Source organism: Lates calcarifer, linkage group LG11 (assembly GCF_001640805.2).
Source record: "Lates calcarifer isolate ASB-BC8 linkage group LG11, TLL_Latcal_v3, whole genome shotgun sequence".
Taxonomy (NCBI): Eukaryota; Metazoa; Chordata; class Actinopteri; family Centropomidae; genus Lates; species Lates calcarifer.
This window is the reverse complement of record NC_066843.1, coordinates 12,687,530-12,713,208: the sequence shown is the minus strand read 5'-3', so window position 1 is coordinate 12,713,208 and position 25,679 is coordinate 12,687,530. Positions and strand designations below refer to the sequence as shown.

The 25,679-nt window shown below is 40.1% G+C and overlaps 3 protein-coding genes across 3 annotated transcripts; all 3 read left to right on the top strand.

Annotated features, from left to right (window-relative positions):
• Nucleotides 1-1,743: 1,743 nt before the first annotated feature.
• On the top strand, nucleotides 1,744-3,603 carry LOC108880521 (myeloid-associated differentiation marker homolog). The gene is given in 3 exon segments (XM_018672081.2): nucleotides 1,744-2,116; nucleotides 2,118-2,264; nucleotides 2,737-3,603. Coding segments are annotated over 3 exon segments (855 nt in total). The 5' UTR covers nucleotides 1,744-1,996; the 3' UTR covers nucleotides 3,325-3,603.
• Nucleotides 3,604-5,052: 1,449 nt separating this feature from the next.
• On the top strand, nucleotides 5,053-8,700 carry LOC108880526 (myeloid-associated differentiation marker homolog). The gene has a single exon (XM_018672094.2). It carries the CDS (start codon nucleotides 5,258-5,260, stop codon nucleotides 6,107-6,109), a length of 852 nt encoding a protein of 283 aa, XP_018527610.1. The 5' UTR covers nucleotides 5,053-5,257; the 3' UTR covers nucleotides 6,110-8,700.
• Nucleotides 8,701-17,176: 8,476 nt separating this feature from the next.
• Nucleotides 17,177-25,259, top strand: LOC108880503 (somatostatin receptor type 5). Its single transcript, XM_018672057.2, has 4 exons — nucleotides 17,177-17,710; nucleotides 19,842-20,623; nucleotides 20,744-21,088; nucleotides 21,761-25,259. The coding sequence occupies exons 2-4, from the start codon at nucleotides 19,865-19,867 to the stop codon at nucleotides 21,833-21,835; spliced, it is 1,179 nt and encodes a 392-aa protein (XP_018527573.1). The 5' UTR covers nucleotides 17,177-17,710; nucleotides 19,842-19,864; the 3' UTR covers nucleotides 21,836-25,259.
• The last annotated feature ends 420 nt before the right edge of the window (nucleotides 25,260-25,679 follow it).

Below are 25,679 nucleotides of genomic sequence, written 5' to 3'. Positions count from 1 at the left end.
GAACAAAGAAACACAAGGAAAACCTGGAGCCACAGGTGGAGCTGTGACACACATATCCAATGACATAACACCTCTGGACAAGAGACTTAGTTCTCCCTCTGATAAGAACAGATGGGTGGGGTTGGATGAACAGACGGAAGAGAGCTAGAGTAGCAGTGAGTGTTGTACCCTGTATATAAAAGGTTGGTCTGCTTCTACTTGATAATGCGTAGCACAAATATTAAGTTTGTACATGCTATATGTCACACAGTATGGGCTGTACAGTACAAGACACATACGCACATTTGTATATTAGTGCACAAAAATTACAGTTCAGAGGTGCGGTCCCTCCTCCAGTTTTTGTTAAGTAACTTTGGATATTTTTGTTGGCAATTAAACAGGGCTTGCCTCCATTATTTACTTTGACACAAGCCTATTACTCAGACTGAGATAGGAGCCTGATACTTATTGGATTCATTTCACATTTGGAAGTTCAACAGGTTGTTCAAAGTTAAGCAAGAGGAAATTTTGTGCTGAGCATGTAAAATTAGCAGCTGGCAGTAGAGCACTTTTAATTTGGAACAGTAACTCATAGCCCATAGTTGATTAGTCTGTGTCTTAAAGCCAAAAACTATATCCTAAATCTTGCATTTAGTTTTTTCCACCTGCATTTCTTTATCAAGATAAAATCAAACACAAGCATTACCTCCCAACCAAAACCCTTACTTTCTCTCTATTTCCCCCCATATATGTCCCTTTCCTCTTTTTACCATAGTACTAAGGTATAATTCCTCTTATACCCCATCCTTCTCAGTAGAATCTCCTCCATTGGCATCACTCACACCCTCCTTGATTGGTTCCACTTATATCTCTCAGGCTGCACTCAGTTCATAAAGCTCAAATCCTTCAAATCCCACCCCTTCCCAGTCACTACAGGTGTGCCCCAGGGCTCTGTCCTGGGTCCCCTTCTCTTTATCATTTACCTTCTCCCCCTTGCCTTACCTTCTCTCCCTTCCATAATTTCAATATCCATTCCCACTGCTTTGCGGATGACACCCAGCTCTACCTTTCTAGCAAACCAAACTCCACTTTCCCACCTCCTGTTTATTGGAAATAAAATCTTAGTTCATCTCCAACTTTGTAAAATTAAACAGTGATAAAACTGAAATCCTTCTTATCCGCACCAAATCCCTTCTCCCTTACAACTGACAGCTCCCCAGTTTCCCCTTCCCCTCAAGTTAAGAGTCTGGGTGTCATCCTCGACAGCACACTATTATTCCAATCCTGCATCAATAACATCACCCGGTCTGCATACTTTCATCTACATAACATTAATTGACTCCGCCCCTCCCTCACCCCTCATGCTGCCTCCATCCTTGTCCACAGCCTCGTCACCTCCCGCATTGATTACTGCAACTCTCTCCTCTTTGGCCTCTCTAAAAAGTCCCTCCATAAGCTTCAACTGGTCCAAAATTCTGCTGCTCATATTATCACCACAACCCCCTCATACATCACCCCCATCCTTCAGCAACTCCACTGGCTCCCGGCTAAACAATTAATTGAATTCAAACTCTTCCTGTTTACCTTCAAGGCCATCCACAACCTTGCCCATCAATATCTGTCTGACCTCTTTCACATAACCACCCCTGCAAAGTAAGCAAGCATAATGGATGAGCGATAAGGTGACGTCTGTTGCAACTGATAAGCAAATGGAAGTGGACAACAGATCAAATACAAAGAACTGTGACACACCTGCACAACATTTGATTGCCGCCCATGAAGGTATGAGGGTGGTGACAAGGGAGTGGCCAGATGCTCTATGTTCACTTCACATTCTGTGTCTGTCACATTCAGGCAGCACTAACAGGATGAGGATCTAACAGGAAAATAACATAAATAAAACAAGAAAAGATATAACATCAACAGGGATAGAGGGGACACACTGGTGAAGAGGTGAGAGGCTAATTAAATATCTATCCACAACCACAGTAAAAGTGACAATAGGATTACAGTCACCATGGTTATGCTGGACTTCAGGACACTGACGGTGCCTGTGGGCATTGTGCGGATACTGGAGGTGGTCTTCACCTGCATCGCCTTCAGCTTGGTGGCGTCGGTGGGCCACAGCACCTTCTCTTTTCTGGACATGGTGCATGTTCACCTGGTGCTTCTGTTTCTGCGTCACCCTTGTCATACTCTTCCTGGAGTTCACCACTGTCAGCGCAAAGCTGCCCATTTCCTGGGATGACTTCACAACTGCTTTTGCCATGCTGGCTGCTCTGATGGTGTGTACCATTTTTTAACTTTCACGATATTTGTCTTTGTCTTCAGATACTCTCAGGATAAACTTGTAACAGGGTGTTGGTGAAGTACATCAGTGACTTGCCACTGTCACTGAGCCTTTCAGACATTTTGCAGAACAAAGTAAATTTTTGAGGAACCAAAATAAACGAACACACATTGTAAGCTAAGGCAGTATATGTGTATGTTATGAGGTCTGTGCTGCTTTTCACAACCAAACAATTAGAGGAAAAAACAGTTTTCCACCAGAATACCCATGAACACGTGATGATAATCACATGTTTGACTAACATTGACTTTAGGATATTATAAATATGAATATTTTCTATTAACTGGTGATTTTTGATTAAAAGATTATGGCTCTCAAATGTACCCATAATCCACACTTGGTTCATTTGAGAAATAACTATCCAAGTGAACCACTTCATATTTCCTTTTAATGTTTCTCTCATACAGGTGCTGGCAGCATCCATCATCTATCCCGTCTACTTCACTTGCTCTACCTGCGGCAGACAGATCGCTGCCACTGTCATGTCCTGCCTAGCCTTCATCCTGTATGCCATCGAGATCAAGTTGACCCGGGCCAAACCTGGCGAGATCAGCGGATTTCTGTCCACGGTCCCGGGCCTCCTTAAGGTCCTGGAGGCCTTCGTGGCCTGCATCATCTTCATCTGCTTGGACTACAACTGGTTCTCTAGATTTCCAGGACTCCAGTGGTGTGTCGCCGTCTACTCCATCTGCTTCATTTTTGCCCTCCTCGTCATCATTTTTACCATCTGCCGCCTCCTGGCTCTCTTCCCGGCACCGTTTGACAAAGTTCTGACAGCCTGTAATGTGTTGGCAGTGTTGATGTACATTACAGCTGTAGTCATCTGGCCTTTCTACAGCTTCAGGAACAATCCCAGACCCAGCATCTGCAAGAATCTTTTATGTTCATGGGACAATTTAGCAGTCATCTCTTTCATGACCTGTGTCAACCTTATTGCTTACATCGTTGATACAGTTTATTCTTTTAGACTAGTCTTCTTTGTCAGCAGAACATAGGTTGCAAATATGATAGGGTACTCCTTATTTCATTTGTTGGCAATTTCTATCTCAAAGATTGAACATGATTTTTATAACATATTTTATCTCATGCCGGCTTCTTTCTGTCATGTAGATCAATTCTTTGAGGATATTTTAACTACAGGGAGATATAATCACAATCTCCTTTCTTTCCCATATTTCTTCCATCTGATCTTTGCTGTAAATTCACTAGGTGCGTGATCTTGTTGATTACAGCTTGTGAAATATCAATAAAATATATCATGTGAGGTTATTGCATATGCCTACACCACCATGGGTATCAGTATTAGCTGGTTTTTCAGCATCTGAGAAAGAAATGACAATTCATTTGTTTAATGATTAAGAAACCTGTTTAATGGTTAAATAGGTACAGTGGGACCCACCCTGTACCTCTCAAAGGATGTTTGTAAAGGTGTGTCACAGTGTGTATACCCTGACACACACAGCAGCTGTAAGTTTCAGTCTCCACTCCTATTTTTCTTTAATGAGCAATGAGAGAGTAAAAGAGTGAGAGGAACATACCTGCCAGCCATATTTTCTGTCATTAGCCAATGCAAACTAAAAAAAAAAAACAAAAAAAAAACCCACACACCCCCAAAGCATGACGTAGAGCTGAAATGAATTATTGATCAACTCTTAATCAAACTGTTGATAAATTAAATATATTAATAGAAATAATCAGCATTTTTTATTAATAAGAATTTTTGGATAATTTTTTGTAATAAAAATAAATAATTGTCAGACTACAATGAAAATAATTTTTAGTTGCAGTCCTACCATGGTGTAACATTGGCTCTGACATTATTTAAAAACCTGTAGATCTGTCATTCACCTGTCCATGTTGCTCCAATCAATGGTGAAACAAACAAAAAACAGAGAGTAGGGGTGGTTCATGCAGCCATATAACAAAGGATTACAGCCGGGTTTGCTTATCTTAATGATATTAGCAATGACCATGCGCATACTTGAGAGTAACATAACCTTTGACCAATAACTCATTCCAGGCATTACTGCTCTGCACGACATCAAAATGAAGAGAACCAAGAACTCAAAAGTGGATATCAGAACAATTCTGTAAACACAAATAAAGAGAGAGAAAAAGTAAGGAAAAGACAAAATGGCATGGAGAGGAGGAGAGGAGGAAGGTGAAGAACAAATATTTGCAAATGTTGTAGTAATTAAAAAATAAAATAAAATCGCAAATTTTTGCTCTTTGTACAAAAAGGAGGATTTCATAATATATAAACCAGCTTTTTGATCACGCACAATATAAACACTGATGTAATGGCATATGATCACAATGCTAAAGTAAATACACTGAAATAATATCTTAAATAAAATATCTTAATTTTGTTTTTTAGTTTTTCTGTAAAGGTGGTTTGTTAAGGATATAAATGCTCACTATTCTTTCTTAGCAACTGAATTTACCTTTATCAAAATACCTAACAACAATCCATCCTTCAAACTCTCTCATTTGTCCTGTGCAGAAACAATAAATCAAATGAACTCAAGGACAGGAGAGGAGTGGTTTTTCTTAGGATGTGACCTACAGCCCATCACTGATTAGCTTCTGAACTGGGCTTGTGCCGAGGACCAGAGTCCGGTGTGTGTGTCGTGAGGTGACCATGATAACACCCAACCACCATCCAATCATTGGAGTGAAACAGGGGGCCATAAACTGCAGAGATAAGCCCAGGATGCTCTGTTTGAATATACACCACCACACTCGAGTTTCAGTTTCAAAGAACACACCTGTTCAGGCTCTCGCCCGCATGGATTTTTTCAACAGGATCTGGTTGAGAAACCAGGACCTTGCTGCACTGAGGGATGCACTGTGCAGAATAAACTGAACCTGGAAACAAAGTGACACTTTTTTTTTTTTTTTGATCAAAGAGACTCATCCTGTCCAGCCATGAGTCTGGTGGATTTCCGGTCACTCACCCAGCCTGTGGGCATGATGCGAATAATGGCGGCCATCCTCACTTGTATGTCTTTTAGCCTGGTTGCATCAGCGGGACATGTCCAATCTCCCTACTGGGCGTGGTGCATGTTCACCTGGGTCTTCTGCTTCTTCTTCACCCTTCTTATCCTCATCCTGGAGTTCACAACTGTTAGCGCCAAGTTACCTTTCGCCTGGGAGGACTTCACTACTGCCTTTGCCATGCTGGCATGCCTCATGTGCCTGACCACCTCCATCATCTACCCCTCCTTTTTCACCTGTGGGAACTGCCACCGCCAGATCGGTGCGTCGGTGGTGTCCTGGGTCTGTTTTGGGGTGTATGCGTGCGAGGTAGTCCTAACACGCCTTCACCCAAGTGGACAGAACATTGGGTTTCTTTCTACATTGCCCGGCATGATGAAGATGCTGGAGACCTTCATCGCCTGTCTCATCTTCACGTCCCTGGAGAGCAGCCAGTTCAGAACCCCAGGACTGCGGTGGTGCGTGGCCGTGTACTCATTGTGTTTCATCTTTTCCATTGTCATAATCCTGCTCACCATTGGACAGCTGACCTCTTCTTTTCCATTCTCCTTTGACAAGCTGGTGATCGTCTATAACATTTTGGCAGCAGTGATGTATGCGACAGCCATGGTGATCTGGCCACTGTATAGTTTCCCCTCCAACAAAAGACCCGCTAACTGTGGCCACCATTGTCCCTGGGATAAACTGGTTGTGGTCACCTTCATGACGATCATCAACTTTATTGTTTACACCCTGGACACTGTGTACTCTATACGCCTTGTGTTCTTTGTCAGTAACCAATGAAGCTGCTGTGAACAGACAGGTTTTGGATAGGGAATCTTTTTTATATATAGTGCCAGTAGGCCATTTTGTAAATGTAAACCATTTTCTTTAAAAAAAGACTTATTTTGTTTTTATTTTAGACATGATGGAGATGCAGCATATATCCTGCAAATGCTGGTCATCAAAAAAAGAAGTATAGTTAATGATTAAAAATGCAATATCACTGTCATAAAAATAAGAAATAACCTGGTAGAACTTTGGATCCTGATTCACACAGTGATCAAACAGTGCAGATAATAATACCAAGCTCTTACTTGAGTTTATTACACTGTGTCATATAGTCAAATTATGCCAGAAGTGAATCTATGTTGTAAATGTGTTTCCATATTAATGATTCTTATCTTTTCACTTGTCAGTGCTAGAACCTACCAACTGAGGAATAGTTTGACATTATGGAAAATACACCTTCTTCACTGTCTTGCTGAATGATATGAGAAGAATGATGTCTCGCTTAGGTTGCAGGAAATGCAGTACATGGCTGGAGCCAGCAGCTGGTTAGCTTAGCATAACACAAGCTGAGCTCAGTCTGAAGCAAACGCAATCTGCTCACTAGTTAACACATTATATATTGTTTTTTTAGTCTGTGCAAAAATGGAAGCTTTAAAAAAGTTGTGGTTTTATGGGAATTGTAATTGCTTGGCACTGCCCACTGAGTTTTAAAGCTGCTGGTGCAGGTGGATTTTGCTAGCTGTTTCCCCCTGTTTCCAGTCTTTATACTAAGCTAAGCTAACAAGATGATGGCTGTAGCTTTGTTTTTACCATACAGGCAAGAAAAGAAGTAAGAATATTTCCAAAAATGTTAAACTATTCCAGACTCAGAGTTTTGTCAGTGAGATTTGGCTAAGATATGACAATTCATTCTTGTTTTTCATACAGACATAAAGTTAGCGCCTTAGTCATGGCTCAGTTATGAAATCCTTCCACACTGCATCTGTATCTCTCCTGCTGGGCTGACAGCTGACAGCTGCTTTTAACTCACCATAACACCAGGAGGTTGAATCAGGGTCTTTTAGACAGATGCATCGCATCATCGAATATTAGGGGGCAGCCTGACTATTCCTTTAATCCTAGTTGCATAAAAATTCTATCCACTGCCTTTTGTGATAAACTAATTAGTGCATTAACAAAAGATAAATGTAGTGAATGCAGAACATATACAATAACAGGCAAACAGAGGAGCCAATGAAAGATGAGATGGGATGGGAAGAGAGGGAACAAGAGAGAGAAAACATGGGCGGGGAGACTGATGAGATAGAGGCCGGGACAGAGAGAGAGGAGAGAGACAGCAAGACATTTCCAGACTTTGGAAGGATGCGTGGGAAAAGTGGAAAAGCAAATCCTTTAATCAATAAGAAGCTGCTGCATATGGAGTTGGATTTGTTGCAAGGTGTTGTCTTTCTTATTTACCTTCTTTTCTTTCTCAGTTATGTGGTGGGCATAGGGGTAGGGGCTAGAAAGTCAATTACGTCTTTTCTTTTTTTAACCAATTGGAAACTTAAAAGGACATCACCTAAGTCTTACTTGTAATCCTACAGCTATTGTGCTACCTGGTACAGCAATCTGTGTGAGTGAACTCAGGTCAAATAGAATAACTGAAGCGTGGAATCTTTGCTTTTGTTCTCATGTCAGTCTGTCAGAGAGACAGGCCATGTTTAAGTCAGAAGCCTATTTGTGTCAGATGAGGCAGCAAATTGCAGACAGTAGGGTCTGCTTTGATTTGGATTATACTGGGGACAAAAATGCATTCAACTGTAGGTGCACTGTCTCATCCATTCGAGGTGAAAAATTCTTCCTAAAACTTAACTATAGAAATAGTGCCATGTCAAACTGCATAGCAGCTTCTCTAGCATACAGTACATTATACTTTCATTATATATACTTTACATATTATTATAAATGTATATGAACCATTGCATTTTTTTACTTTAATTCACTGTCACTATTATATCCACTGTTCAAAACCACTGTAACCATTAGCTGATGTTCTAAAAGCCTTGCTAACATGCATTTCAGAAAGGCTCTAACAATGGGAAGTGCTGTCTACGAAACATAATCAACATTCCCCCAACTGCGGCACACTGTGTTATCTGAACACTGACCAATGGAAAACTAGTGTGGGCACTGGTTGACAATGACAATCATTAACTAGTATCAGTGGAGAAAAGAAACTTTGGTTCTATCATTACCTGTAATTCAAACTGAATACATTATGGTAATTAATGTAAAGCAGTAATGCTGAAACTTTTCTTGGTAACACTTCACTTGAACCCCTCTATTTAGCATTTATAACAGTATAAAAACATTTAATGGTTTATAACACACTATAACACAGTTGTGCACAGCTATTAAATATATACTGCTTATAAATGCTAAACAGTAGGAGGACTTAAAGTGTTGTGCGTTTCTTTTTTATATTTTAAGCCAAGTCAAGTAAAATGTATTAAAATGAGCTGTAAATTTGTTTTACCTGTAACTTGATCTTGATTGTCAAGATTCACGTTGTTTTACAAGTTTTTAAATACAATCTTTTTCATCTTTTGTTCAGTAATGCAGTGTACTCACTGAAGATCTGGGGATCTAGGATGTTTATTACAAAGACATTACTGATGAAATAAAAAGTAAGAAACTTTCCTGAGTTAATTTATGCCAATTTTCTGATCATAATGAATTTACATGGTTGTTTTATGCAAATAATAAACCTGAAATAATTACTTGGCATTGTGTTATCAACCATAACACCTTGCTTTATATCAGGTCTTCATTGCCAAAAATCCTCTAATTCATTTTAAAAGTCACCTCAGGTTTCTGTGACCAGAAAAAGGGAGTACTTCATCCTCATCCTCCAAAAATAATGCCAATGCCCTTTGGGGGAATCAGTGACGAGATGCATCACCCCTCAGGTTCCAGTGAAGTTTGGCTCGTGGTGTTGTAATTATGGTCTTTTAAAGTTACAAAATGTGACCTTGAATTACAGCTCCCTGTCAGGCTAATCAGTGTCACCAGAGTACAGCGACAAAATGTTTCATAAATGCAAATCCAGTTAGTCAAAGTTGGTTGCATCTGAGATACTGTAAGTCACAGTTTTCCAAATTAACTGAGTATCTGAGCTGAAATCAGCCTGTAAACTGGATCTTTGCTTATTCTCAACATATTTTTGATTATGTCATAATTACCACATGTCTATCCATGCAATTACATGTGCATATGTGTACATAAGCGATCTCTCTGTGCAAAAAACCCCTGACAGTGACACAGATAGACCACAGTTCAATGACAAACGTGTTCTTGAAGTCCAAGCAGTCTTTCAGCATCCTTATCCAGCTGCATGCTGTGATCCATTGAGGTGAGCCCTACGGATAACCATTGTTGTAAGGGTGACAGCGAATGAGTCACTCGGATTCACACCAACTCTGTTTCCTTTTTTGTGGTCATTATCTTCTATTAAACTTCCCCTCTGATTAGTGGCCTTTGATTCAAACGTGCAGCAATCAGAGTCTCAACCCCCTCTGGGGCTGGAGGAGGAGATTCGACTGGACTACTACAAGAGTTTCAGAGGAAAAAAAATCTATATACCTTATACACTGATCAGCCAAACACATTAAAACCACCTGCCTAGTGTAGGTCCCCCTCGTGTTGCCATAGCAGCTCAGACCCACCAGGGCATGGACAGGGGATCTATAGCACAGTGACATTGGCAGCAGATCCTTTGAGTTCTGTGGGTTAAGTGTGAAAACTAGTTTATGGATGGGGTCGACCATGAAAAGTCTCAGTCATGTTCCATCAAAGTATGAATAAGTTTCTTCTTTTTCAGGTTTGAGTTTTGGATTTGCAGCCCCCACAGAAATTTTAAGCCATCATTGATGAACTGACGGCTTGTGTCAAACCATCAACAATGAAATCAATCTACGCACAAAGAATGAATAATGTATGTGTGTTTGTGTGTGGGGGAGGCAACAGTGTCATTCATGTGAGTCCCTGCGTGACATATTCCTTGTCATATTGTCAGTGTGGTATGTTCAGATCTATTACTGCAGCGTGGCTGTCATCTCTGTTGATTTATTATGTGGCCTTTTTTTGAAATATAAAATGTTATTTCATTCAAGCTTATAGCTTCAGTGACTTTTCATATTGGCTGTAAAGATCATGACTCTAAATAGATGTGACATTTAGTGACTTTACTGACTGATAATGAGTCAGTCAAAACCATTTTCATGTAACTTTACCAAATATGACCCAGATTTAATTATAAGTATGCATGTATGATATTCACACTGTATTTCAATTTCCGCACTTTGAAAAATGGAACCTGCCCAATGTCATGACCTCAATTATTCACTGTCACTTACCTGAGGTCTTTCATTTTCTCAGTCTCCTCTAAATGAAATGTGCAAAGATGTCTTATAAAGCAAGACCTTGTCACAAAGTTGTTTAGTCATTTTACGCGTGTGCTTCTCCTCAGAAACATTTTCCACCAACTTCACAGTGTGTGTAACAGGAGAAACAATTCAAAGAAGGAAATTCAGTCAATTATAGTAATTCTACAGCACTTTTTAAAACTAAAATTACAGTAAGATTTGCACAGAATACAACAGCAACAACAACTGCACAGTAGACATGTACAGTATGAACCAGAAATGAAAATAAAGTACTATATTTGACCTGTTTGGTTGTTTCCATTGACAGTTTGCTTAGCTACTGCTGACAGTTTTTTATTCTAACATGGCACATATGCACTTAAAATAATAACACTTGAGAGTCCTGGTAATTTTGTAAACACTGTTTCCCTGATTTCACACACATGTAAACAAAAGCAAGCTTTTCATTTTAGCTGACAACCACAAATTTTGTCAGCTGGAATGATGATGGCTGTCACTAGCAAATTCTCTTTAGCTGTAGCTAGCTAATATAAGCTGACACTAACACTGTTTCCATTTGGTTTCAACAGCTGCTTACATGACACTATTTTAAAAGACTAAGGCTAAAGCTAAACATTCCAGGACAAAGTGCAGTGGCATAGTATCATAGTACAGACTTTTTTCCTATGACTCCTCTTGCCTAAAAATAAAAAAGACAAGCAACACAGAGGTTACAAGTGAAAAGGATTTGAAGATTAACCAATACATGTTTGACAAATATAACACAAATGTTTCTGAGTTTCTGGAGTATAAGGAAAATAACAGGCAGGAAACTGAGCTGCTGCTGATACTCTGATACTTGATGGTAGCTAGAGAGTAGTAGATGGATGCTCCAGTCCTGAACAGGTTTTTTCTAATGTAACCTTTAACCTCCCTATTAGCTTGGAAATAACTACTGTAGATACCAAGCTAGTTAGTGGGGCATGCTAATATTTGTAGGTAATGTTAGAGCAGAGAAGCACACCCTCTTATCCATCCCTTACTTGTTTGTTTGTTAGGGTTTTTTTTTTTTTGCAAACAAACGTGTAATATCTCTCTTACTAGAGACCCATGCACTCCATTTCAGTACGTGGAGAAATCTAAAGCTTCACAGTTCTACCATGTCTGCTTACGGTTACCAAGCTATGATTATACAGTTAATGTTCAGATTTAAACAAATGGTCAATTCCAGATCTCAAGAGATACTTCTGCTAGTATACTTGGTTTTCCAGATCCAACAATAAACAAACCTTTTGATGTTTACCAAACTCATTATATTCTGTTTTCCAGCCACGTCACTGAGTTCTTTAACATTTTCCTCTCACATAAACACGCTTGAGTGGTTATTTTGAGCTCCCTCTACTTTGTGCAGAAGCCCCCCCCTTTCTGCTCGCAGGGGGTTTAAATACAGGCTGACACTGTCACTTCCATCAAAGCTAAATGTCGCCTAAATGCTTAATGATATGTCTTTTTTTGGAAAACCTTTGCCTCATTCACCAACTACCCTAAAAGACAGTGTCCTGACAAGTTGTAATTATGATTATCAAATTGATTTACTGTGGTAATAAAATAAAGTCGTTCAGTCTTCCCTAATTAGCTCTTCTGATTTTCCCCAAGGAGAAAAGTACAAAGGGATTTTGTTATAAGGAATATTAAGTAATAGAATAGGCTCAGCAAAGATTTTATATAGATATAGCCTCTAAAATGTGTTGTTATGTTTGAGTTATTTTCGGTTTGGATTTTCACAACAGTCTCTATTATATATATTCAGGCACATGTTTCCATTTACCATGGAGCATATTCAAAGCATATTGTTTCAAAATGGTTACTGCTCTATCAATTGCATTTATCCTGAATTTGTGAAAATGGTTGGAAAACACAGTATTGTTTTCCTGTCAGACCAGTTGGAAATTATAGATTAGTATAAGTGTATATTAGTATTAGTAAAGATTAGTATAGTAAGTTACTCTCCGCTACAGCAAATACATACAGGTCAGTGGTCAGTTCAATAACTGATAATAGAATATTAAAGTATTTATCTTCAGTCTGCAGTAAATGTGATCTTTGGGTGCAAAACAACACACAAAAGTTAAAGATTATAGAGACTGTTCCTTTTTTGCAGCAGCGGTTCATATAAAGCTGAGGAATGTATCTTTTCTGAAAAGCATCACAAATATGAAATGAAATTCCCTCTCAAAGCCTCTAATAGATCCCAGATGAGATGATGAAACTGTAGGGCCAATATCAAGTGATCTGAGTTGTGTAATCTTCTATATCAACATGAAATTATTAGTTTCATGGGTGCAATAGCAGAGATTGTAATTTATCTGTTTTGCTGGTTCACTTCTTTATAGTTGCATTTTTTAGCATGCCACAGAAGGAGTATCATGACTGATTCGTTACTTGATCACTTAATCATTGACCACTAAAGGTAACTGGCAGCCCAAAGAGGGAGTTTGCAGGATGATGAAGTTTTAAACACTTTAGATGTTTAGATTCTTAACCATCACTCTAACATCAGAGAGGCCTCTGATCAAATTCATTCTGCAGCAAGACAGTGAGCTAACACACACGGACAGAGTCATTAAGAACCATCTTCAGTGACAAGTAGTCCTGCAACAGATGGTCTGGTCCCCATCTCAACTTCATTGAGTCAGTCTGGGATTACATGATGAGAAAACAAACTAAATCCAGAGAAGAACTGCAGCCAGTTCTCCAAGATGGTTGGAGCAACCTACCTGCCAAGTACCTTGCAAAACTGTGGCAAGTGTACTGAGGAATATTCATGCCATTATTTTTGGCATCATCCTCACTTGACTTTTATTGACCCTTACATTCCTCCTTTCAGATGCAAATTCTGAGCTATGTTGCAGGGAACAGTGATTGCATGTCTTTAAATTCCATTACACCAACCAAACTCTGCAGCTGTATCCTTTTTTCCCTCCAGATTTCTCACAGAACAGTTTATGACTACAGATGGTTTTACAAATTTGTAATGTGTATCTAGCTCACCCTCTAAATATCCAAAAATTGAAGTTGCTGTTGACTTCACCCAGTCTGGAATTTAGCAGGCAGCCAAATATTTCATGCAATTTGGGCCCAGTTTATGGTGGTTGAAAAGCTTGAAAAGCCTAAATAGCCACTTTTAAACTCTGATTGGTTTTCTTATCACTGTTTACAAAAGCATATATCCAAAAGATAGTCATCTGTGTTAGCTTGCTAATAGGACTAGCGGCACAAAGATGCTGCCTCCCTGCATGCGAAGTCCACCACAGTCAACAGCTCCATCTGCAGTCTGTGTGGAGATGAACTGCTACATTAACTGACTCAAACACAATTCTAATAAAAGTGAATCTACACAACTTGCCTGGTGTCGCTTAATCATCAATCATTGACGCATATTAAATGACAACTGAAGCAGGAAGTAAACAGCATTAAGCAAATCAGTTGTCCTGCTGGTTTGCTCCATTAAGACAGCGTTTTTTTCCCCTACCACAACAGACAGCCTGGTGCCTACATTACACAATTTAATTAAAACTGTGTTAAAGTCATTATATGGGCCGTGGTTCAAGCAGACCACAGGCTTTAAAGGCTGACTCGCCCGACTGCTGCCACACATCAAGGTCTTCCAAACAGCCAGCTCATCTCGAAACACTGTAAATTGCAGTTAAATGGGAAAAAAGAGCCGGGCGGTCAGAAGTGATCTGCACAGGCGACTGCGAGGGGAGGGTATCAGCCAAACATGGTGAGAGTGATTGTTAACATATTCTGTTCATGAACATTTTTCATATCATTTCATCCTCTGACCTCCACACACAGCGTCAGCCACAGAGTCGCCACTTAGGACATCATCTGATGAATTTCTTCCTTCTTTCTTTCTCCTCCAATCAACCCTGCCCTCCACACACAGAGATACACACACACACTTTCCTGTCTCCTCTTGATGGTCAGAGGTGGAGTATTGATTTAGCTTGGTTGAGAGCTACTCTGGGCCACAAACATCGCACGCATAAGTTGCACTCCTGTTACCTTGAGAAAGTTCTCAGATCGATCCCCTCCAGCTTTTTTGTCATTAGCCAGACAAAGCCGGTGACTGACACCACTCCGATATGATCTCAGTGCACATGCCCACAGAGAGGAAGCTTGATATAGAAAGGCAGGAGGTGCTGAAACCAAACTGCTTGAAGCCAGAGTGACTCATCTGAGAAAGAGGAAGATAGAGAGCAGAAAGAAAGGACAGGGCTGTCTAGAGAAAAAAAACAATTCTTTGCTTATTTTCAATGTAATACAGAGTCTGATTATCTTGGAAATATTTGAACAGCTGGCAGATACAGGCCTGAAATGAACTGAAATTCAAGCAATGATTAATTTAGATCAATATCAAATATATAACATTTATTCTCCAAGTAATATAATTTGAATATACAGAGCACTGGGTTGCCTAAATATTCTCCATGTACAACTACAGTATGTGGTTTGTTCGTTGTTATCATACACTTCTTCCTGGCTTACAGCTAAAACTGCATACGCTTTAAAAACAAACACTTATCTTCTGCTGTCCTGCAAAAGATGCATGTACCACCAAAGTCATTACGATACATCTTCTTGGGACAATGAAGGTCTGCATAAAATGTAATGGCAATCTACTGAATATTTGACTGACTAACCAAGGCACTGACCATTCAACCAATATTACCAACTCAATTTAAAGAAAAAGCGTGAGTCTATAAAGGGGCACTCCGCCAGTTTTACATGCCAAGGTCAAGTTTTTGTGGGAAGTTGCATTATCAGAAATATGGGAGCCAGTGTTAACCGATGCTGAAAGTCTGCTGCCTAAATTTGTCTCTTACAAGTCCCTCAACTTTATTGTAAATACATAATTTGAGTGCCTTTTAAAAGTGCTTTTACAATGGCTGAAGTATGTTACACATTTCCTGTCCTGAGGAGAGAGGGAAAGAGGCAGGGACAGGTGCTGGAACCACTTGTCTGAGCAGTTTGACAGTTACCACACGTCGAGAAACAGCATCCTCAAAAAAATCCATCTTCTGAATGGAACTGATCCTGTGCAACACCCACTGTTACAATTATTATTATTTCTCCCCCCCCCTCCTCTCTTCTTTTCACATCATTGATGACTTGCACACCCAGCATGTAGTGAACATGGTGGAGTACTTTATTCTTTAGATTAGCTTACATCAGACATATCTATGCCAGGAAATTAGATCACTGTAGCAAATGTAATAAGAATGTTAACACACTAACAGAATATGAAATAAGCGATACAAGATATAAGGCATTTAAGGACAGCTTGAGGACACAAAAAATTTTAAAAAATAGCATGAAGCACAGTGTCTCACACTTTAAAAAGGGAAGAAAATTTTGGCATCTTGACTGAACTGTGGCAGGTTCATGGATTATCAAACATCCTTGTGCGATCAGGCTGTGGTTGTACAGTTTATCTGGTACAGTTTAAGTAATACAATACTAAAATTATGTAAAAGCAGGATTTACTGCATGGTGGCTGTATTAGACTGCAGCTGTATTTCCTCCTTCTGAAGTCACAAAAGTCTTCACACGTTTTTTTCTCACGTACACGAACTCCCCAACACCTGTAAACACACTCTGATGTGTCACATGGTGGAGTTGTCCACTTTAATAAACTTGTGCCCAAATGTAATTTGATAGCTCTCCTGTGCTTACTGCGCCTTTTAGTGTGGTACATTTTCTGTGATGCCAACGGCCTTTGTTGACCTCTTCTGTAACCAGAAGAAATTGTTTTTACTGACAAAATTTGGTGTGCTTAGAAAGAGAGCTTGTTGCCTTAGACATTGTATCCTTGAAAATGAGGCCTGGAATTACCCGCACTGCAGAAAACAAATGTGTAAATGAGCCATAGCATTATCTTGGCATCCTGAGTGCCACTACACACCGCTGTCCCTGCAAGGCAAGCTTCTATACACAGATGTGAGGCAGTGTTTGCTTATACACCCACAAGTCTCATAAATCTGCCCATTTGGTCCGGTCAGGACCGGTCAAACTGCGCCCACAAGGGACGTCATCAACTTCCCATTGTCCTGTATTAACTCCCTTTGCTGCTGTAGACAGATGGTAAATTCAGAATGGAGTACATACTGTACATGTGCACACACAGAGGAAAATGCACATGTTGGTGCATGGACTACACACTTACACACACACACACACACACACATCTGCTTTCTCTGTCTTTGCCCAGACTGGCCAAAAACAGACATGAACGGGGCAACTGTTCTGTACATGTTAGTGTGTCTGCCTGTGTGGCAGCCACGTTGTTAACGCTGCACTGACCTGGATGACAACAACATGAAGCTAATGGCTTAAAAGTAGGCAGCTTTCCCAGGCAATTACCATCAAATCTCTCCCTCAACGTGCAATCTCATCCTCTCGCCACCGTTTTTCCATTTCACACTAATTCCTCTCTCTCCATCTCAGGTGCCCTAGGCCACCATCAAGGTGATTTATTCCCCAGGCTGGATCTGGGCATTGCTCCACATCCTCTCTCTTTCTGTCTCACACATAGCAGGGGAGTGGGAGGGGGGGGAGTTAGTATCGCTTTATGACTGGCTGGAAGGCTGGGTATAAAACTGTGTGTTGCACAAGGAATGAAAAGAAAGAAAAAGATGGCTACAATGTAAGCGCTCACGCCAAAAAAAACTGGTTTTGGCTGGAGGATGATTACAGCCATCAATGGGTGGGACTTTCACATCCAAAGGCGGGGTGACGTCGTCCACATAAATACTGGCAGTGAGTCGAGGCATGACATGACCCTGTAGGTGACTTCTCATGAGTCGGGGAACGCATTTCACTGCGCGCAGGGGTTTCCCTCAGAGCTGAACTGTGAGAAAAATCCTGGAAAATTAGAGAGAGAGAGAGAGAGAGAGAGGGAGATAATGTCAGTTTTGCGCCCCTGACTACGGAGATCTGGGTGCGCTGACATTAAAGGAAATGCCTCAAGATGAAAAGTCAAGTGTGAGGTGGATTCTCTTAAATGCGACGTGGGTAAAGCGCGAGAGAGTTGATTTTGACCTCAGATAAAGTGAACGTTCCCAAAATCGCATGAATTTAAGAGGAGACGCGCATCACGCCACCGGACAGTGGAGAGGATAGAGAGGCGCACAGGAGCGCACAGGTAGGTTGAATCCCATCAACGAATGTCACGGCTGTCAGAAGAAAACTATGCGTTTGTGAAATTAGATTTGCTGTGTGGGAGAAATATACTGCGGTGGGATATTTTTTTATTAAGGTTTATTTTAGTATTTTAGTCATTTATTTTCCAACAGAGGACGTTTGGTTTTGGAAAAAAAGATGCTAGACGCCTTAAAGTTTGATTTATTATACTTAGGTTTAATGAGCCAAGGCATGTGAACGATTCAAATGGCTCTCTCATGACTGTGGGCTATAAGCTATTATTGTTCGGTTGACAAAAAAATGCCAAGCCCGACGCAATCTGAAGGGGAAATGTTTGTTTTCTCAACATCGTGCTGCGGGCTGCGCGTCACTCCCGTGTTTTGGAGCGCGGTTCAGTGAATCTTCACGTCAGACCATTTATTTGTGCAACACATTCTCATAGCCTCAGGTGGCAACGTCTGACAACTGACAGTTAAAAGATTATTATTTTAGGTCACCCACAAGGCACCAGGTGAGGACGTGTAAAGGCCATGTAGTGTCTGAAAGTTCATATATGTTTTTATCCTCTGGGAAAGTCCAAAGCTTCACATGGTTTCTATTTGTTGGGGTTGTGTTTAAGTTAATGGTTGTGAACATAAAGATGTAAGTGTTAGGGAGAGGGGCTTTTTCTCCCCCTCATTGAATGGGGTCAGGATGTTTCACTAGATTATAAAACATGTAAACAAGTATCCTATATATGCTGATGTTTAGAGCTGTTAGTTAGAGATCCATATTGGCTCGGATCCTCTCACAGGCTACTGCGGTGCTTGTTTTGATGCTGAACTTATTTGTAATAAACCTTTATATACAAGAAAGACAGTGTCAGCGGAGATCTCTTCATCATCTTCACATCATCACCATCAAATATACCACAGCCACCCCCTCCAGGCTTTACACTGATGCAATGTATCATACATTTATGTCCATTTGGGATGCCTACACAATCTTGGGGTTCCGTGCAAAATAAGTATTTAAAAGTTTGACCGTGATATATTTATTTTTGTCTTAGAGATTGAACTGCAGAATGCAAATAAGAAACTCTTCAGTGGACAATGTGTTCTTTTACAGTCAACATAAATGGAAGGGAAAACATTTTCAGATGTGTCCTCATTCAGATAAAGAGCAAATTTTACCAACATTTTCTAAACACAAACCAAATGTGGTGAGTGGTGCTTGCAGTTGCACTGCAGTAAAACGTGCAGAGACAAATGATTTGCAAAAAGGAGGCAGATCCAGAGGCATTTTAGTCACACTGACTGAAGCTGACATTTTTCAGCTTGAGCTCAAATTTGCTGTTATTTTAAGCTGCATGAATGCACAAAATCAGAGCAGACGTCCGTACTATCAATCAGTGAAGTCTTTGTGTACTTATTCTTGTGTTGAATCTTGATGCACAGCGGGATGGAGCTTTATCTTGTGCGGTTTGTAATTTAACAGGGGCTGCTCCACAGGATTCTGCTCCCTCTCTGCACCACACATGTACCCAAGTGATGACAATTACTTCCTATTGTGACTGAATTTCAACCCCAGTGGAGAATTAACGTCCATTTCTGTACAATAGGAATTTACAAAATCACCAACTTTTGTAAAATATGTTTGGCCCAAAGACCCACTTCAACAGAGTTAATGTAAACATCAAGTATATTTGTCACTCTAGCTTTTCAAGGGTGTGGGATACCTGGCACCTCACTGCATGTTTTTGTTCTGTCTCCCTCCCTCCATTATGGACATCTAATCCAACAGCAGTGACAAGATTTGAAACCTTCTTAACTAACCCCGTCTTCTTCCAAAGTGCAACTTCCCATTAAAAGAAATGGCATGTTGGCCACCTGCCCAGACAGTTCAATGGAAAGTTTCTCTTCTCTCCTGGTAAATATGGGCATCTTGCCCAGAGAGACTCCATGTGAGTGTGTATGATGCGAAAGGTAGACATAGCTTGAATTCTCTGAAGCAGAAATTCACAGAACCTTAGAACACCCACAACACAACATTTTTTTGTTTAGCATGGGTTGTTGTTGGGTACCCCATATAATTACTGTATATTTGTGTCTGTCTTTTCTCTCATGAGTTATTTCCTACTGTAATCCAAACAGACATCAGCACTCTCTTCATCAACATGGACAGCTACAACTGGAGGTCAGTACCTGAGAATGTCACCATGTCCTCCTCCCAGTTCTACCCCAGCTTGGTCAACATGAACGGCTACAACTGGACGTCAATATCTGAGAATGTCAACATGTCCTCCTCCCAGCCCTACCCCAGCTACGCTACCAACAATGTACCAGAAGCGCCCGAGCCAATGCCCTTCAGTGTGGTCACCGCGGTAATTTACACCATCGTCTTCATCGTTGGCTTTCTGGGTAACACGTTGGTCATCTACGTGGTGATCCGCTATGCCAAGATGAAGACCGTAACAAATATGTACATCCTCAATTTAGCCCTGGCGGATGAACTCTACATCCTGGGTATTCCCTTCCTTGGCACTAATAGTGCACTTTCCTATTGGCCATATGGGGATTTCTTCTGCAAGGTGTGCATGACTGCTGACGCCATGAGCCAGTTCAGCTCCACCTTTTGCCTAACAGTGATGACCATTGACCGCTACTTAGCTGTGGTTTATCCTATTCGCAGTGCCAAATGGCGGAAGCCACAGGTGGCCAAGGTTTTTAATGGCATGGTGTGGGTTGTGTCTTTTCTGATTGTGCTGCCGGTCACCATCTACTCAGATGTACAAGAAGAGCTCAACACCTGCAACATTAGCTGGCCTGAGCCACATGATTTGTGGTCTATTGTCTTCATCCTCTACACATCTATCCTGGGCTTCTTTGGTCCCCTCATTGTCATCAGTCTCTGCTACCTCCTCATTGTCATCAAGGTAATGGGACAGATAAACTTGGCCTCTTGTATTGGTGTCTAACTCAATTTCTGAATTTCCCTGAGAGTTTTTGCCCTTGTAATCTCATGAGGCCTTTTCAATCAACCATCTCACTTTCAGGTGAGGTCAGCAAGTGTGCGTGCAGGCCTGACCAAGCGGCGGAAGTCAGAGCGTAAGGTGACACGCATGGTGGTGATCATCGTGTTGGTGTTCGTGCTTTGTTGGCTGCCCTTCTTCATTACCAACATCGTCAACCTGATTTATATCATCCCTGAGAGCAAAATCACAGCTGCAATCTACTTCTTCCTGGTCATCCTCACCTATGTCAACTCTTGCGCCAACCCAATCCTCTATGGCTTCCTCTCTGAGAACTTCAAGCAGAGCTTCCAGAAGGTGCTTTGTTTCCACAAACCAAATGGTGCTGGGACTGCAGAGCAGATGATAAGTAGACAGACAGCACCCAAGGTAAATCCCATACTATCTCAAACAGAAATCACACACAGAATATAATTTCTGAATGAAGACAGGCATTCTTCTTTGCTGCCACATTTTACAGCAGGTACATTCTGTGCATCTGGCAGCATAGTTTAATCCTTTCGTCTCACCCCATTTCAAATTTCAGTCTCTGATGCTTTAAATAGTTTATATGTCTGGTCCTGTGAACCAAAGAGTCCCGAAATTTTTAATTGAGACTGGACTCAGATTATGTGATTTAAACCCAGACTGGATAATTAAGACAATTTTTTGGCCCAAACTAGTCCTGAACCCAGAGGGTATTTTAATGATGAAACTTGAAAAAAAAGAAGTGTGAAAGTCACTCTTAGTCGCATGTTTCACAGTTATATTTAAACTTGGAATCATACCCTAATGTGCTATCAGCAGCTCCTGCTGTCAGAGTGCTGCAAAATGTCCTCTTTCCTTCACTGTGAAAGTGTGACCTCCAGTGATGAATCCCATACAGACAGGAAAGAACTGAGCCCCAGGTTATGACCCTCAACAATAACCTTTTCAGGGGTTTCTTCATTGAAAATGAGAGAAACCAGTAGCTCATGTGTTTTCTGTTAAGCTCATCAGTGATACTGTTTCTCATTCTGTGTTTATTGAATCCTTAATCTCTATGTGGTATTGTTTCCGCAGTCTCTCCAGATGGACGTTGTTGGGAACCCTGACAGAAAGCCGTTCACTGCAAAGACAGCTGTAAACAGCCAGTGATCCCCATGACCCACCATGTACTAGTGCATTAGCTACTACATGGGACCTAGACAATTTACCCCTGGACCTTTTATCAGTTTGTATGTCCTGTGTTTATTGCTGATCATCCCTCTCTGATTGGGACATTTCTGGAGAGGACCAGAGGAGGAACAATGGACAGAAACAGAGCGCAGCATTTTTGTTCCTACTTTATGTCTTTGTACTGTTATCAGACTGCATTGTACAAAGCATTAGTCAAGGTAATGATCTCAGTACAATACAAAATATAGTAAGGAAAGTTTTAAATGCTGTAAATTCTCAAATAGCTCTAGAGAGAACCAGGCTTATTGATAAAAGGCATACAGGCTTCCAGAGACAGGCATTTTTGATCTCTCGTGTCTTTTTATATTTGATCATATTTTAGTAAGAATCATTGTTTTCGGATTGTTTTTTGTTTTATTTGCTTCTGTTGATAGAAATACACACAACACTTTCTATATGTTGCCTTGATAAATTCATTATAATGCACATTTCATAGCACTAAGAGACATCTGTGCAGGAAGTATTGAGTTGACAGTATGACTTGCATTAATCAGGGAGTGAGAACAATATTTCTGTTAAAACAATTGTTTAATATTCTGGGAAACTGTATAATTATCATTCTGTCAGAGAATTATATGAAAAGACTGACAGCACTTATTGTGTCTGCTAAATGTATGTCTACAACCAGCAGGAGGTTAGCTTAGCTTAGCATAAAAACTGCTCTGGCTTTGTCCAACAGTAACCTCTAAAGCTCACTAATGTTTATGTTTATCATGTTTAACTGATATTAAAAAAAACACTAACTACAATATGTCTGGTTCATACCAGTTATAAAATGGAAAAATGTTGTCTTTACACCTTTTGCACCGATTAGCCAAAGAGATATGTGTGGACATTAGTGATCTCTGAAGGTGCTGGTAGGAGGATTTTGGATTGCAATGGACAGTTATCCTAGCTGTTTACCCAAAGTCCAGTCTTTGTGCTAAGCTAAGCTAACTGTGTGCTGGCAGTAGCCTTCTAATTAAAGACATATGAAAAATACATTTTCCAAGAGTTCTAATCATATGTCCCTGTGTTGATTGATCATTTATCTCTTGCCACATGTTAAAAATGTGTCTAAAAATCAACAAATATTTTATAGTGGCTAACTCCTGGGTAGCTATCAGAGCATCTCATAACTGAAGCTAAAGAGGCTCTAATCTCTGTTTCACCTTGACTTTAAGGGACAGACATCAGAGTGGCATCAATCTTCTCATCTAAGTCTCTGCTAGAAAGCCAGTGCAATAAAGTGATTGAATTAATCCTGTGAAAATGTGCATTTTAGTGAATTTATCATATAAGCCACGATGTTGCAGGTAATTTCACCCTGTTTGTTTTCCAGCTATTATTCAAACCTCAGCTCTTGTTCTTTCTTTAATTTGAGAATTTTCAGTATTTCATTTGAACAGGTAAACCAGAGTGATAACTGTTCTGCTGGTTATTGTAAATCTGGCTGAAGTATTTGACTATTTTGTTTGACTTCTTAGTTTTGATAGACTTTTTCTGACATTTTGACTTTAACAAAGCTGTGAAAATGCCTTGAAAGAGCACAGCTAAGTATTGTCCTCTTGTGGATTTGTCTCTTCTCTCTCTCATTGCTAAAACATCTTCTGTCAGAGTGGACTGAAAGAACATATCATTTTCCAACCTCGGCAACATACTGTACCTTATCATATCCTTACTCACTGTTTAGCTGCTGGACTGTGAGCTTTCACATTTGATACAAACACCACTGGGAAGGTGCTGGACAACAGCATCATAGTTGTAACTTGAGCCAAGCAAAGACCATGTTAACAATGTTTATGGTGAAGTTTTTGAATATTTATTATTTTTGAGTTTTGAGTTCTATGACATCCTTCCACACAAAACAAAAATGCTCACACAGTACACTATTATGAATATTAATAAACAATCAGTCTGTTAGTGCATGCTCACCTTGAATTAATCCAACACAGTACGATGTGGAGCTGCTGACACATGCCTGCATGAAACAAAGCTCTTTTTATGTGTATATTTATCTCATGAACAAACAGTTGATGTTTATTGTCGCTGTGATTTATTGATATTATGGCAGGTTTATGTTTCAGACTGAGGCACTTTATCATTATTTCGAGTCAAAACAAGAGGTGGCAGCTTTACACCTGAATCTTCAACATAAACCAGTTTAGTTTCATTTTTCAGATTTTTGTAAAGTTAAGGAAGTATTATTGCAAAATCAGGGGGAACAAGAAGAAGTATGTCTTTTTTCCAAGTGCAGGTCATTGGAACAAATTTTGATGTATTGTGTGTTATGGCTCTAGAACACAGGCTTGCACAGAAATAAAACACATAAAACATCCGAAAAGCTTATGTCAGCAAACTTTAGCGAGATGGTTCAAATTTTTCCTGTGAGCTTACTTTTTATTAGACGTTGGTGGTTGGGTTTTGTTTCTGCAATGCTTTCACTGTTACTTAAATAAATCTAACCATTAAAAAAAAAAAACAAAGTGTGGAGTGTAAGCTGTTTGAAAGATGGTAGGGATGAAACAATTAGTCAATTAACGATTAGTCGTTTGACAGAAAATGATTTGGGAACAATTTTTTAATAAATAAGAATCATCTTCAGCCCCTTAAATGTGAGGATTTGCTGCTATTTTCTCTCTTTTTTTATGGATGACTACATACCAATCCACATCCAAGGCAAATTGCTGGTTATTTCTCTCAGCAAACATTACCACTGTAATATTAAATGTCTGTGGGTCAAGGAAACTGTATAACCATGGTGTTTATTGCTGGTGGGTCATACATATTTCAATCCCTAACTGTGTTGTAATGACCTTTTTCTCACCACATGGAGAGCTTAAGAAGATTCCGATATCAAAAAGCGAGCACCAATTAAGCACCTGCAGTAAATGTAACATATGCCTTGGGCCAAATACACATTTATGGGGCAAAGAGTATTCTGCACTATGGGGTGCAGTCAGTATAAATTGGTAATAGAACAGACTCCATTGTCTAATGGTTATGATACAGCCTACTAATTATAGCCCCTGTACCACATCTTTAGTAACATCTATCATTTTCTCCCCTGCAGGTTTTCCTCCTCTGCTGCTAGTCCATTGTTTTTCCACTACTCTTTTATGTCCTCCTTCATCTCTACACTGTATTTCTATTACAAATTCTGTGTTTTCTCTCTTAGCCCTTATTGCAAGTGTGTTTACTGACAACCTGTTTTTGTGGCGAGGGGTGAGGGTAGAAACACACCATATGCCTACTGCAGCTTCTGGTTACCTTGGATTCTGTGGTCACGCTGCTTTTGTTCCATCGACCTCAATGTCAAGTGAAAGAGCCACTATTATTATTAAACAGAGAAAAGAGCACGTTACACCAGAGTTGTTTTTGACTCTCAGGTGATTCTAAGAAAAATCAGCAGGGAACATTTCTCTAAGAACTTGATCAAAGGAAAATACACATTAATCGTTTGTTACTGAGCAACTGTTGTAAACACACATACATCCACTCCTTCTACATGTTCCTAATTGACTCCCATTGTAAGAAATTAGTCTTATTAACCAAAAAACGTCAGAGGTGTTTCTATATCTGGGACAGAAATGGCACTGATTTATTCCTCTCATTTATTTGTAATACTAAATAATAAAAACTCCCAGCACAAATGTGCAGTAAGTCCCATGTTCCTTAAATGCCTGTTAATGCTCTGGGCTGTTTTTGACTTTGGCCTTAGATGGTCTGAAACTCTGCAGTTTAGAGACACCACATGGGGAATATTTAATCTCATAATAAAGAC